General features: G+C 39.7%; 1 protein-coding gene across 2 annotated transcripts in view; it reads left to right on the forward strand.

The window, feature by feature from the left end:
• The window catches only part of ZNF410 (zinc finger protein 410), a 38,846-nt gene that overhangs the window by 13,537 nt on the left and 9,631 nt on the right, over positions 1 to 15,678 (forward strand). For both annotated transcript variants that reach the window (XM_025869683.2, XM_025869684.2), the window contains 5 exons: positions 2,936 to 3,154; positions 4,353 to 4,544; positions 10,037 to 10,187; positions 10,792 to 10,973; positions 14,469 to 14,558. In XM_025869683.2, coding sequence (XP_025725468.1) covers positions 2,936 to 3,154; positions 4,353 to 4,544; positions 10,037 to 10,187; positions 10,792 to 10,973; positions 14,469 to 14,558 — 834 coding nt within the window. The remainder of the gene's footprint in view (positions 1 to 2,935; positions 3,155 to 4,352; positions 4,545 to 10,036; positions 10,188 to 10,791; positions 10,974 to 14,468; positions 14,559 to 15,678) is intronic.

Below are 15,678 nucleotides of genomic sequence, written 5' to 3' on the forward strand. Positions count from 1 at the left end.
ATCATACTGGTGGGATGGGATAAATGACTTTATAACTGACTTGTAGAAACTGTAAAAACTAGGAATCATGAAGAATAAGCAACCATAGGAGTTAACAAGTGCATTGGTAATTTAAGCCATAGTAATGGATAGGATCATTCATAAAATGTGAGAGTGAAAAGAAAAGACCAATGTGGAACCTCCTATTCAAGGTACAGGGTAAAGCAGGAGAGCCTATGAAGGAGGGAAAAAGGAAAGGCTAGAGCAGTAAGAGAAATACTGGTACAGAGTGCAGGCATGGAACTCAAGAGAATAGTCACTATGTCAGATGCTTCTAAGAGGCCCATGAGATAGGGACTGTCCCAATGAGATAGGGCCAACATTGTTGACGTTGGCAGGACCTGTTCCATGGAAAGGTAATGGAGAAGCCAGGTTGTAGAGGGTTGAGGTATCAGTGCAAGGTAAGTATAGTTGAGGAAGTAACCACACTTTCTCAAGACTCTCCTGCTATGGGAAGGAAAAAGAGAAGGACATAAAGTAGATGGCAGAATTCTTTTTTAAGATCAGAAATATTTGAGGATGGTTTTATGCTAAGAGGAAAGAGCCAGTTGGAGAGGTGCGAACAGAAAGAGTGGCTAATTAGGGGGGAGGCTCTAGGAGAGGTAGGAGGAACTAGAATGCTGATCATGAGTTGTGAGATTAACTTTGGATGGGGAGAAGGAGATCCTATCCCTTGACTGTTAGCAAGGAGAACATTATTTTTGGGTGCAATAAGTTTCTTTCTGGAAATTGGAATATTTAAAATTTGGAATTCTGATGTTAAATCAGGGGAGGGGAGGGTCACCACCTATTGGTGATTGGTGACAGCTTATAAAGTCTTCTAGTTACTGTTATCTAGTGATGTCCTGTTTCTTTGATTTTTTTTTTTGAAGTGACTTTAAAATTTTTTTCAATGTTTAAAGATTCAAGAAGGACAGATACATTCAACCAACTAGTGTTGACTTAAGGTTTCCCTGTTTAGTTCCTAGCTTTCACATATCTTCTGTCGTTCAACTCCGATTTTTCTACTGGTACGTTGGAGTTTTTCCACATCTTACGGATTTTCAATATATGTACATTTCCATGTGCAAATGAATTTTGATCTTCATTGGGCTTAAATTTTTCTCTCCCTATTTTAATTTGTTGAATAAATATTTTAACAATATTGAAATGAAAAGAAGAACAAAATCATCAATCTTCTTTTCTACATTAACTTTAGTTTTAATTTTGATTAAAAATATTTTATTTTATTTTATTTTTAAAGTTTTTGTTTATCACCCACTGTGGGGCTCAAACTCACAACCCCAAGATCAAGAGTCTCATGCTCTTTTTGATCGAGCCTGCCAGGTACCCTGAGTAAAAATATTTTAGATAACCAATATCAGTAATAATAAGTGAAAACCCATGTACTCACCTCCCAGCTCATGAAACATAATATTACAAACACAAATGTATCTGCACATACATCCCTAACTTTATTCCCCTCCCTCTTAAATATGTGTGTATCATTCCATGCATGGCCGGTATGTTTTCTTTTTAGTTGGGATTTGTGATAGATACAGAAAAGTATAAAACCCTGTGCTTATACATTTCGAAGAATTATTATAAAGGAGATCCCCACCACCCAATCAAGAAGTAGAACCTTGCCAGCTCCCAAACCCCCCTGGGTTCCTCCTGGATAAAGACAGCCTGTGTTCTTCATAGGTCACCGCTATCCTCAATTATTTGACCGATATTTGTTTCCCAAGTTTAACCACTGAGATCGAAGCAATGCAGTTTAATCTTAGGTGTTTTTAGACCTTGGAATCATATGAATGTATATTGTTGCACCTTTCTTATGTTACTCTGTAGTTGTGAGATTCATCCTTGTGTGTATAGCTGTGGTTGGTTTCATTGCCGTATAGCGTTCTGTTACATGAGTGTAACCACAGCTTCTTTATCCATGACACTGTTAATGAATATTTAGTTATTTTCCAGTGTTTTACTATGACAAACAGTACTGCTATGAAATTCATTAAAAACTTTTTGTGTATGATAAAATATACATAACTAAAGATTTGCCATTTAAACCAGTTAACCATTTTAATCACATAAACTTACGATTTAACCAGTTCTGTGACATTAAGTACATTCATATTGTACTATTTCATTAGACTTTGAAGTGGCAGTACTGTCTATCCCTAGGCTTCCACTTTCATTCCTATAATATCTGTTAACTTCCTTAAAAAAAGGAAAAAAATTATCTGCCTTTTATAAAGATGACTGAAACCCCTGAAAACATTGAGTGCTTTAGCACTGTAGTGCAATTCCTTGTTTTATTGCAAACCAAAACCTTTGGAAAGTCATTCCTTTCCTTAGAGTAAAGTCCTAGAGAGCGAGTCTTCTGAATTATTTCTTTACATTTTAGTGTAAACCTGGAAGTATAATGAAACATATTTATGATTCTATAAAATTTCAGTGATTTCTCAGGCTGTGGTTTTTTTCCCCCTAATGACTCAATAGAACTGTCACATACATGCTATAAAAATTAAAGGGAGGGATAATAAGAAAAATAATAATTTAAAATTTAGATCCTATTCTTGAGTTAGTATTCATTGTATAACTATATTTTTTGAGGGAAAAGTACTGATTTCTGACCTCAAAAGGACAAAGGCCTGTGATGTCCAAATGTGGATGGTTGGTTGGTTGGTTGGCACATCCAAATGTCAAATGAGTTTGTCCCTCACATTTTGGCTGACTCCCTTTAAAACTTTAAGTTATATCTCTGTTCTCTTCTGAGGGAAATTTTGTATTTGTAAAATAAAAAGGCTGCTGCTCCTAGAAGGGATGTGTTAAGGGTGTTCGGTGCCGTGTATCAGAATGGTGAGCTCCGTGGAGAGAGGTGCCACATAAAGCCGTGGTCTTTTCCCTTTGCTAGATGATACTCCAAGTCATACAAACTCCTCCAAGGAGGTTCCTTCCTCGGCTGTGTTGAGAAGCCTTCAGGTGAATGTGGGCCCAGACGGAGAGGAGACGAGGGCTCAGACTGCACAGAAGTCCCCGGAGTTTTTGTCCACTCCAGAGTCTCCCAGCTTGTTGCAAGATCTACAGCCAAGTGATAGCACTTCTTTTATTCTTCTTAACCTAACGAGAGCAGGTATTCTTTATCTTTTTCCGAACTCTGCTCATGGTTAAGAAAAAAACTGGGGAGGAGGCATATTTAACCCAATCATACTTAAAATGGAAAGAAGCCTTATTATTTATTTTAGAGAATTGGTATAGTCTGGTGATAAGTTGAATGTGTAGGGGGAGAAGGCAGACTTTAGGAAGAAGTTTCTTGTTTGGGAAATTAGGTTGTGCCATTCAGCAAGATAGTGAGCCCAAGAACAGGGTTGGGGGGGAGGATGATTAGTTCCAGTATGTGCTTGTTGATGTTGGGATTTCAGAGGGACATTCATGAGGAGGTGTCCTTTAGAGAGTTAGAAACAGGAATCCAGAGTTCTAGAAATGTCTTGTGTAAAATAAGTTGTTTTGGTGCTTATCAGCATTCAGGAAATGTATGAAACAGTGAACATGAATTCTTTGATTCAGGAGCATAAAACAGAAAAGAAGGCAAATCTGGACCCCTGGGAAAAACACATTTAAGAGGGGACTAACAGAAGAGTGGGGAGGAGCTGCCAGAGAGGGATAAAGAAAACAGAAGGAGAGTGCTATGCTAGAAGCCAAGAGAGGGAAAATGTCTTAAAGAAGAAAAGGTAGTAAATCATGCCAAATACCACAGGAAGGACTAGTGAGGTGAGGACTGGGGAGTGTATGTCTGGTGACGCGAGCAAGAGCAGTAGTTACTGAGGTAGTAGAGGTGGAGGCCAGGGTTCTAACCATGGTGGGGACTGGATGACAGATGAGAAAGTGGCTGTCTGAGTTAGAAGTTACGCTTGCAGGAAACTTGACTGTGAGACAGTAAATAGCTAGAGAAGTACTTGGGATTTTTCTCTTCTTTTTAAAAATAAAGATGGGCGAGACAGATTTAAAGGCTCTAAGGGGAGGTTGTAAGGTGGCCAGTAGAGAGGAATGGCTTGCAGATGGTGGAGAAATGACTGAAGGATAGGGTCAGGATACTAGCTTGCTTGCCCTGGGGGGACAGCTTTGCCTCTGAAACCAGAGGAGGTAAGAAAGAGAAGCCTGTTGTCCGGGAGTGGAAAGGTGATAGATAACCTAGTGTGGTAGGAGAACAGAAGCTTGAGGTGAGAGGTGAAAATCTGGAATAGCTGATACAGGCCATGAAGTATCCGAACCAGGGCCGATAGAAGGGCAACTTGTTGGGTAGCTTTCACATATCCTCTTGTTTCTTCCAGGTCTGGGCTCTTCAGCCGAGCACTTAGTATTTGTACAAGATGAGGCAGAAGATTCAGGGAATGATTTCCTCTCCAGTGAGAGCACGGACAGTAGCATCCCATGGTTCCTCCGGGTTCAGGAGCTGGCTCATGATAGTCTGATTGCTGCTACTCGCGCACAGCTGGCAAAGAATGCAAAAACCAGCAGCAATGGTGAGACCCCTGTGACGTTTTCACTTCCTGTATTCTCTGTGGGGATTTTGGCAATAGAATGACCATATTTTGAGTTGACTGGAATCTGAGTTATTGGTGAGAGCAGGCAGCTAGAAATGTGTACACTGTCTTATTTTCTATGAAATAACTTAGCTATGCCAGATTCATGTGCAAAATCAACACTAGCATTCTCAATTGTCAGCTTTAAATAATGTACACAGCCCCTTTAAAGGGAAAACAAGATGTTATCTTGAATTGTTTTTATTGTACTGTTCCCTATACTTAGAGCTTTTATACCATTATAAAATCAAAACAGTATTACCAATTAATAGGAATAAAACTACAAAACCAGTGAGAATAAAGTTAATATTTTATTTTGACAGACGATGGTGTTTTGCTGAAACTGCCACTGCTGCCTTTTCTTTTGGAACCAGTTCATCATATGACCTTAAATATCCAAACAGTCTGTAGGGCTGTTTCCTTTGAGTTCAGCATGCCTGTACTAACTCTGTGCCACTTTTCTCTATCCAGTAGTTTTCAGATATAGTCCTTAAATCATCAGCATCACCAAGGAACATAGAAATACACATTCTCAGGCCTCATCCTACTGAACCAGAAACATGCGATCTTTTAGTAAGCCCTCTCAGTGGTTCCAATACATGTTAAAGCTTGAGGACCGTGACTGTAAGCCACCCCTAAACCAGTGCACAACCTTTGCTTATGTAACATGCCCTAATACTTTTTGTTTTAGAGCAGCTTCTATATTTTCTCTTTAATCTGTGACAATTAAGGTACTACAACAAATTATTAAGGTTAAGGTACACACTGTCATCACAAACCAAGCTTAAGCGCTGAAATCTTATGTTGGTACATGGCTGTTTAGAGCTCATTTGGATGATCTAGAATATGCTTATGATTATTTTGTGATTACCATGCAAGTGAAAATAAAAAATTAAAAACTTTCACAAGGATCCGTGTGAATATTTCAGAATATTCCAGTTTTAGAAACATTAACCTAAATCTTTTCTACATAGAGAACTCCAAACTTCTTTTTTTTTAGGTTTTAATTTAAATTCCACTTAGTTAACATACAGCATAATATTAGTTTCAGGTGTACAATATAGTGATTCAACACCAGGTGGTCATCACAAGTGCAGTCCTTAATCCCCATCACCTATTTCATCCATCCCTCACCCACCTCCCCTCTGGTGACCATCGGTTGTTTTCTATTAGTAAGAGTCTGTTTCTTGGTTTGCCTCTCTTCTTGTTTCCCCTTTGCTCTTTTGTTTCTTAAATTCCACCTGTGAGGGGCACCTGGGTGGCTCAGTCATGAAGCGTCTGCCTTCGGCTCAGGTCATGATCCCAGGGTCCTAACCCCGCATTGGGTTCCCTGCTCCACGGGAAGCCTGCTTCTCCCTCTCCCACTCCCCCTGCCTGTGTTCCCTCTCTCGCCGTGTCTCTCTCTCTCAAATAAATAAATAAAATCTTTAAAAAAAAAATTCCACCTGTGAGTGAGATCATCTGGTATTTGTCCTTCTCTGATGGACTTATTTCACGTAGCATAATAGTTTCTAGCTCCATCCATGTCACTGCAAAGAGAACTCCAGACTTTTTTTTTTTTACTTTTCTACTTTTTTTATTAATTTTATTTTATTATGTTAATCACCATACATTACATCATTAGTTTTTGATGTAGTATTCCGTGATTCATTGTTTGCGTATAATACCCAGTGCTCCATGCAAAACGTGCCCTCTTTAATACCCATCACCAGGCTAACCCATCCCCCCCGCCAAAACCCTCAGTTTGTTTCTCAGAGTCATAGTCTCTCATGGTTCGTCTCCCCCTCCGATTCCCCCCTTCTTTTTTCCCTTCCTACTATCTTCTTCTTTTTTTTTTTTTTAACATATAATGTATTATTTGTTTCAGAGGTACAGGTCTGTGATTCATCAGTCTTACACAGTTCACAGCGCTCACCATAGCACACACTCTCCCCAATGTCCATCACCCAGCCCCCTCATTTCTCCCACCACCCCCCCACCACTCCAGTAACCCTCAGGTTGTTTCCTGAGATTAAGAGTCTCTTATGGTTTGTCTCCTTCTCTGGTTTCATCTTGTTTCATTTTTTTCCTCCCTTCCCCTGTGATCCTCTGTCTTGTTTCTCAAACTCCTCCAATCAGTGAGATCATATGATACTTGTCTTTCTCTGATTGACTTATTTTGCTTAGCATAATACCCTCCAGTTCCTTCCATCCACGTCGTTGCAAATGGCAGGATTTCATTCCTTTTGATGGCTGCATAATATTCCATTGTATATATACACCACATCTTCTTTATCTATTCATCTGTTGATGGACATCTTGTCTCTTTCCATAGTTTGGCTATTGTGGACGTTGCTGCTATATACATTGGTGTGCACATACCCCTTTGGATCACTACATTTGTATCTTTGCGGTAAATACCCAGTAGTGCAATTGCTGGTCATACGGTAGCTCTATTTTCAGCTTTTTGAGGAACCTTCGTACTGTTTTCCAGAGTGGCTGCACCAGCTTGCATTCCCACCAACAGTGTAGGAGGGTTCCCCTTTCTCCACATGAGAACTCCAGACTTCTGTTAGTTTCAACATAATTAGTTCTGCTTTGACTACTGTAATGCTACTTAGAATGGCCAGTTTTACCATTTTGGGGAGGCTCTAAAGTTCAGATTCTTCCTGAGACGCTTTTGCTAATCTCTGGGTCCTGAAACCAGCAGCATCTCCTCATTGCATTAAGGAAGCAGTGCTGTATGGGCCAGGAAGAAGCTGGTGCAGTGAGGGAACCTTGGGCTTGGCCTCTGGAGACCTGGGATCCAGACCTGGTGCTGTCATTAACTCATCCTCTGCCTGGGGGACTTAACCTTCTTAGCTGCCGTTTTCTCCTGTTCAGAACACAGAGATCAAGTAGCTTACCTGATTGGGTTGTTTTGGAGATTTAAATAAGATTCTGTCTGGGAAATGCTTTATAATCAGCAAAGCATTGTGTGGATGTTTTTATTACTCTCAGAATATGTACCTTATTACCTAACAACTACCTCGTATACTTGAATATAAAGTGAGCCCAAATATTTGACAGTCTTCTATTTTATCAATGAGATGATTCCATAAAACCCTTTGAGGGGGTTAACTTAGATATATAAACCGTTAGGCATAGAGATAAAATTAAACACTGTGAGTGGTTTTTTGAAAATGTTATTATTTTGATTACACACACATTTTAAATCATGAAATATATTAATATTGCTTTTCACCCACTAACATAATGATTTTATTTGGTATTTAAATGCATCTTTAACATAAATATCTTCGTTGTTACTAAAGCCATTTTGTGAGTCCTGTAGCAGTTTCTCAGAGCACATCTTCACTTCTATCTAAGTTGATTGAAATACAGGTATATTTAAATTTTGTATATGATGCTTTATATTATAAGGGGTTAGCAAAGGGCCAGATAACCACCTGTTGTATAAATAAAGTTTTGTTGGAACACGGCATGCCCATTCATTAAAAATTGTCTGGGTGCTACAGTGGCAAAGTTGAGTTGTGACAGAGACTGTATGGTCCTCCAAGCTAAAAATACTTAGTATCTGGCCCTTTACAGAATAAGTTTACTGACCCATACTATATATGATACTTTCACTGGAAATTTTACCCCAAATGTGAAGACCTCACATAACTGTGGGATCTTTAAAGTGTTTACAGTGTTATCCAATGTGCGCCATGTAAGGTATTGAATTTCTTTGTCTTTCTCTTTTTTCGTGGGGGGAACCAGTTCATCAGATGATCTCTAAATATCCAAAACTATCATTGGTTGATGTCATTTTAAGCTAATCCGTCTTCTGCAAACAGTACTTTGTGTTTTTAAGGGAGTAGTTTCATAAGGACTCAAATACAAGGCAATTCACTGTTTTCTGAGCAGTTTTTAAATTTCATGATTCTGTCAGTGTTCTCATTGTATCTACAACATTGAATGCACAAAGTCCCAAATGTCAGCAGTTTAAATTTCTGTATTAGGGTGGGATTTCTACTGATCTTTCATTAGAAATTAATTAGCTAAGCTCTGGAGTTGGGAAATTTCCTTTATGGTATATACAGTTTTGTACTGTTTAAAATGTACCTATGTGTGGCTATTTTTCAATTAAAAAAAACTGGTACAATATTAAAGAAAAAAATTAATAGCAAAAGGCATCTTAGATTCTGCTCTGACCTTGGAGCAATTAGTTTTATGATTAGCATTTGATGACTTGTACAGCAAGGAAAATGTAGGACGGGAAGAGATTAAGATTAGTAGACGGGATGGAAACCTTGATCAGCTGTCAGGTTCCAGGAAATGTGATGGGCACAACATTTATTGTCCCTATTCTTGGCTTTTGAGAGGGAAATTTGGAAATATAAATCTTATTCCTGAGGTATATGTAGTAGAAAGATACACTCCATATGCTTGTAGCATAATTAAGTAGTCGTAAATATTTTTCTCTGTTGATATCCAACTATATCTTGAAGAAAATGAAAGAAAAGGAGTACGACCTGGGAATCTGGGATTTATATAAAGCTTTAACTGATTGCACTTAAGTTTAAGGGAGGCACTGCACTACATGCTCCTTTTCTTCCTTTTGTTCTGTTGAACAAAAAACTTCATGTTATTTCTAGCTTTTATTTATTTATTTTTAAGATTTTATTTATTTGAGAGAGAGAATGAGAGAGAGAGAGCACATGAGAGGGGGGAAGGTCAGAGGGAGAAGCAGACTCCCCGCTCAGCAGGGAGCCTGATGCGTGACTCGATCCCGGGACTCCAGGATCATGACCTGAGCCGAAGGCAGTCGCTTAACCAACTGAGCCACCCAGGCGCCCCTATTTCTAGCTTTTAAAAATGTGGTTAGATACTGTAAAATCAGCCGAGTTTTTGTGTTCTTAAAAAGAGAAGTGGCACAGGAAATTGGAAGGTTATTCTTATTCTCTAAAATGATAGAAACAGCCAAATTGACCTCAGAAGATAGAAATCTAAGAATGATCATTTACAAAAGAAATCACAACCATAAGCCCAGAACTAAGCCAGAATGGCTGCCCCTCCTAAAAAAAATATAAGTTCAGTAATACCTGGAACAAGAAGCCATCTTTAGCATCCCACTCTGGGTGTTGACACATTCGCTTCCTTGCCAATTTGTGTAGTACAGGATAGGTTTAACTCTCCTTTTTTATGTGAAACCATTGTGGACATTTACATTTGCCAAAGAGGCCTGGTCTTGTGAAACGAAGCATGATGGCTTTGATAATTCTCTGGAGTAAGGGGATGGGAACAAATTGTGTGCTCAGTTGTTAGATGGGTATCAAGAGAACTAGGGAAGCTGAAGATAGATACCTGCTTATTGATCAGTAGAAGTAAAATATAGGAGCTTTAGTGTTTGAAACAAAGTACCTCAGCAGCTTCCTTCCCTGGATTACAAATATGTGACTGTGTTACAGGAGAAAATGTCCACCTCAGTTCTGGTGATGGGCAGCCCAAAGATTCTGGGCCCCTTCCTCAAGTGGAAAAGAAGCTCAAATGTACAGTTGAAGGCTGTGACCGGACATTTGTGTGGCCAGCTCATTTCAAGTACCATCTCAAAACGCATAGGTGAGCATATTTGAGGTTCCATACTTGGAGCTCAAGAATGTTGATGCTTCTGGAACAGCTTGTCCCCCAGTTGACACATTAAAGGAAAGCAGGCGCTCCAGTTCACTTGTGATTAAGATGTCTTTTGTTTTTTAATAGAAGGGTTTGCATTTTCTCATTTACCTCATTCTTCACAAATACTTAGTAAGACATTTGGCACCTAAGCGTCTTAGAACAAGAGTTCTGGAATCTCATTTTAAAATGCAATTTCTTGGAAGACTTAAAAAAAATACATAAGCGTGGGTGTCACTCATAATCCTGTGAAATCACTTTTCAAGAAGTAAGGTATGGGGCACCTGGCCGGTGCAGTTGGTAGAGCATCCAACTCTTAATCTTGGGGTCGTGAGTTCAAGCCCCATGTTGGGCATAGAGATTATTTTTAAAAAAGGGGGTGGGGAGTAAGGCCTGGGGCATCTCTGGTTTTAATAAACTTCAGATGATTCTGGTATATCCAGGTTTGGGGATTACTGTCTGCTTTGAGAGGCAATAGGAGCTTTGATCTGTCCTTTCTAGCAAAGAGCATTTTCAGGTATTGTTGCTTATGTGATTTTTTTTTTCCCTCCAGAAATGACCGCTCTTTCATCTGTCCTGCAGAAGGTTGTGGGAAAAGCTTCTATGTGCTGCAGAGGCTGAAGGTGCACATGAGGACCCATAATGGGGAGAAGCCCTTTATGTGCCCCGAGTCTAGCTGTGGTAAGCAATTCACTACAGCTGGAAATCTGAAGAACCACTTGCGCATCCATACAGGTGTGTGCAACCCCAACTTTCCTGTAAGCAGTCTACCTCTGGGCTCAGGGTTTGCTCTCCTGTCCTCAGGAAAGACTCTGACGTGGGAATAGAAATGAAGGTTTAGGTTTGTTGCTAAAACTCTGAAAATGGGATTTCTTTTTTTCACATGCTTCATGTCACTTTTCAGTTAATTCACTAACATTTATTGACCTTTCACCTGTGTGTGAGGAATGGACAGTGTTGATTTCTGCCTGTAGGAGCCAAAAGTGCAGGAAGGGATATAAGACCTTCTCTGATAACAATGATATGCTGAGATATGGACAAAATCAGTATTTCCAAATATCTTCGAATGTTAGACGGTTGTAATTTTGATCAGTAATATTCATTGAATCACACAAACCATACAGAGCCTCTGCTAGCCTCTAAATGGGGTAAGGGGAGGGGGGAAATACAAAAGCTAAGATGAATCCCTGACTTTGAGGAGTTTGGTTTTTTGGTGGAGCCTCACGACCTGAGAAGCAGAATGGGAAAGTGACTTGATCTGGGTCAGATAGCATATTAATATCACGGGAACAAAATAAAGATAACCTGACTCTCATTCTAAGAGTGTAAGGGTAACTTTCCACGCCACTTGGCCTAAAATGTGCTAAGTTTCTTGTCAGAGCTTAATCACTGAACCGAGACCAGTCTTAGGATGTGTAACTGTTCTTCCCCACTTTCTTGCCACTTTCTTTGTGTCTTCTTTCTTCTTGCATTGCTAAAATGACAGCAGGTACAATTAAAGGGCATTCAAAAGTGAACCCCAAGCTGAAGCCATATTTGTTCTAGGTATGTCCCTATGATTCCTGCTAGATTGACATCACCACTGGATATGTTTTAGGGCAGAATAGCTCTGTTCTCAGCTTTTTCCTGAGAGACTAAACTATACTTTCTGCAAGAAGCACTTTGAATAAAAAAACAAGAAAAACATCTAGCAGACTAGAGAAGGGAAGAAGTAGAGCTCACCGTGCCTTAGGGTTGGATTCATTAACCTCTTCATCCCCGTGCTGCTCGTCCGCAATGTAGGTTGGATAAAACCGAACATCTTAAAATGCTTTCTTTTCCTGTGGAGTATGACCTTATTTTCTCTCCTCATTCTAGCTCCTGCTAGCTCTCCCTTGTGAATCTCCTAATTGCTCACCATTTCCAGAACTTGTCGTTTCTCCCGTTTCACTCAGTGTGTCTCTTGCCACAGTGTCAGGGTGCAGTGTAGTCATTTCCCCCTGGATGCCTCACAGATCCCAGTCGCCAGAATTCATATAATAATAAAAGTTAGCATTTATTGAGGCAATTTAGTATGTGTCACGTACATGTACATTGTCTCTTTTAATCCTCAAGGATACTTTATGAATTAGATACTGTATTTATTGGCGAGGAAATAGGGGATTAGAGAGTTAAACAACTTGCCCAATATTACACAGCTAGGAAATGGCGGAGTTGGGATTTGAATTCCGGTCAGACCCAAAAGCTCTTACAAGGATTTTGTTTTCAAATGCTGACAGCTCAGTTTATCTTAAATGTCAAAAGTGACCGCAGATCTTTATTAGTAGTGACAATGGTAATTAAAGCTACCGATTTCGGTGGCTTACCATGAGGGCTGACTATGTGCCAGACACTATGCTGAATATATTTAACTTGTGTCTCAATTCTCACAATAACCTTTTGAGATTGTATTATGTTAATTTAATTTTTTTTTTAAGATTTATTTATTTTAGAGAGAGAGCACACTTGAGCGTTGGGGAGGGGCAGAGGGAGAGAAGCAGACTCCCTGCTGAGCAGCATGGGGTGGGGGTGGGGGACCCTTGATCCCACCACTCTGAAATAATGATTTGAGCCAAAATCAAGAGTCGGATGCCCAACCCAGTGAGCCACCCAGGCACCCCGGAATTCCTCCCTTTTCTAAATACTTATAGCACTTTTCTGTGCAGGAATTTATATTAAAGTTATTTATTTATGTATTTATTTATTTATTTTTAAAGATTTATTTATTTGAGAGAGAGAGAATGAGAGAGATAGAGAGCACGAGAGGGCAGAGGGTCAGAGGGAGAAGCAGACTCCCTGCCGAGCAGGGAGCCCGATGCGGGACTTGCTCCCGGGACTCCAGGATCATGACCTGAGCCGAAGGCAGTCGCTTAACCAACTGAGCCACCCAGGCGCCCTAAAGTTATTTATGAATACATTTATCTCTCACACTAGTCTGTGACCCTCAGATAGGAATTGCCATCTCTGATTTTTTTTTTCACTTTTTATTTTGAAATAATTACAGTCTCATGAGAAGTTGTGAAAATAGCACAAAGAATTATGTTGTGTGCTTTACCCAGCTTCCCCAAAAAGTGACATCCTCTGTAGCCACAGTACGATATCAAAACCAGAAGGTTAATAGTACTATCAGGGAGTCTACAGGCCTTATTTAGTTTTTACCATACATCTTTGATTTAAAATAACAATGTAATATTGTAGGGTGCCTGGGTGGCTCAGTTGGTTAAGCGACTGCCTTCAGGCTCAGGTTGTGATCCCGGGGTCCTGGGATTGAGTCCAGCATCGGGCTTCCCTTGCCCTGTGGGGAGCCTGCTTCTCCCTCTCCCTCTGCCTGCCACTCTCCCTGCTTGTGCTCTCTCTCTGTCAAATAAATAAAATCTTAAAAACAAAAAAAACAAAAAAAAACCAGGGGTGCCTGTGTGGCTCAGTCGTTGAGCATCTGCCTTCGGCTCAGGTCATGATCCCAGGGTCCTGGGATCGAGCCCCGCATCGGGCTCCCTGCTCCACGGGAAGCCTGCTTCTCCCTCTCCCACTCTCCCTGCTTTTGTTCCCTCTCTCACTGTGTCTTTCTCTGTCAAATAAATAATTAAAATCTTAAAAAAAAAAATTAAAATAAAAAAAAACAATGTAATATCATAGACAATAAAACTTACACAGAAGCACAAAGAAGAAAGGAAATCATCCATAATAGCACTAATCAGGTTGTAACTACTTTTAGCATATTGTTACAGATTTTTCTTTGTACCTCTGACTGTATATCTGTTTTCATTTGTTTGCTTTAGACAGTGGGACTATGTAAAACCTTAAAATCTGTACTTTTTAGTGGATTTAGAAACTGAATCATAAAAAGAATTGATATAAAGTAAAAAATCCTGACAGCATATGCGATGTTAATCTTGATACCCTCAAAAGGGATGGGATCACTGAAGAAGGTGGGTCAGTGTGGCTGGGGGTCAGCCCTTGAGCCAGGAAGGAGAAGGAAGTATGATGCTCAGAGGTAGCCACTCTAAAGAAGAGGGTAGGGCTGTCTGGTGGGCTCTTGGCTAGGAGACCATTGAGAGGTGACACTTACTGGATAGATAGCCCCACTGAAACTACATAGCCCGAATTCAAGAAATCTGAGCAAGTCATTGGAAACTGGATAGGTTAATGGAAAAAGAGAGTAATAGATAGTTCATCAGAAGACTGACTCTTTATGTCATTTTCTGTCTCTAGGAGAGAAGCCTTTCCTTTGTGAAGCCCAAGGATGTGGCCGTTCCTTTGCTGAGTATTCTAGCCTGCGAAAACACTTGGTGGTTCACTCAGGTACTAGAACCCGTGCCTTTCATAGATTTCAGGGAAGGTAGAGAACCAAAAGGGTAAAAGGGTGGTGGTGGTGGGGAAATGGCATAAAGGAATCTAGAAAGAAACAAACTGTTCAACATTAAGTTTACTCCTCATGACAGAATCAGTAATCAAGGCTCTTGATAATTGGATTAAAAGGGTTGTATAATCAAGGGGGGAAAACCTAATTGCTTTATTCTCAGCTGAGCCATTGATTGAATTGCTTTCTAATCCAGAGCTTTTCTGAGGAGATCAGAAAATTTATTTGAAGAGGCTTCAGTTACATCAGATATGGGCCATTGAGGTTATTCAAAACAGAGATTGCCAAGGCAGAAGTGAACTCAGGAGTGGAGAGGGATTCTAGAATGGAATCAAGTAATTGTTCAAATGGATAGCCATGGGAAGTATAGGGAAGCCAAAACAGGAGGAGTGGAGAGAAGGAACTGGAAGTTATTTATGATGAGGACAGCAAAGCAATTCAGTGGGAGTGAGGGAGTTGGAGAGGTGTAAGCAATCAGGGATATGAATTTCAGAGTTGAGCTCTTACTTGATGACAAGTTCTAAGCAGAAGGTGACAAGCTGTTAACCTGTGGGTTAGATGTGGACTTCCAGGTATGTTTTGCTTGGCTTGTAGAGTGTTTTTATTTTATCTTAACTTAATTTTATTATATAAAATTATGTCAAACATACATAAGAGTAGAGAAAACAAAGACATTTTCTTACATAACAACAATACTGTTATCATACCTTTCAGAATTAACAATTCCTTAGTTTTATCTCATACCCAGTGCATGTTTCGTTTTTTTGCAGTTGTCTCAAAAATGTCTTTTACAATGGGTTTGTTTAAATCAGGATTCAATAAGGTTTAATTATTGTACTTAGTTTAATTATTATACTTAGTAAGTCTTCTTTAATCTAAATCTGCCTATACTGACTTTTTTTTTTCATGCCATAGACTTATTGCAGTACAGTTAGTTGGGTTTTATGGAATGTCCCACATTCTGGATTTGTTGGTTTGCTTCCTTTTATGTTATTTAACTTGTTCCCCTAGATTTCCTATAAATGGAAGTAAGCCCTAAAAGCTTCAAAGGTTCAAAGATTT

The sequence above is a fragment of the Callorhinus ursinus genome, unplaced genomic scaffold (genome assembly GCF_003265705.2).
Source record: "Callorhinus ursinus isolate GAN/ISIS: 27379988/994484 unplaced genomic scaffold, GSC_fseal_2.0 scaffold8, whole genome shotgun sequence".
Lineage (NCBI taxonomy): Eukaryota > Metazoa > Chordata > Mammalia > Carnivora > Otariidae > Callorhinus > Callorhinus ursinus.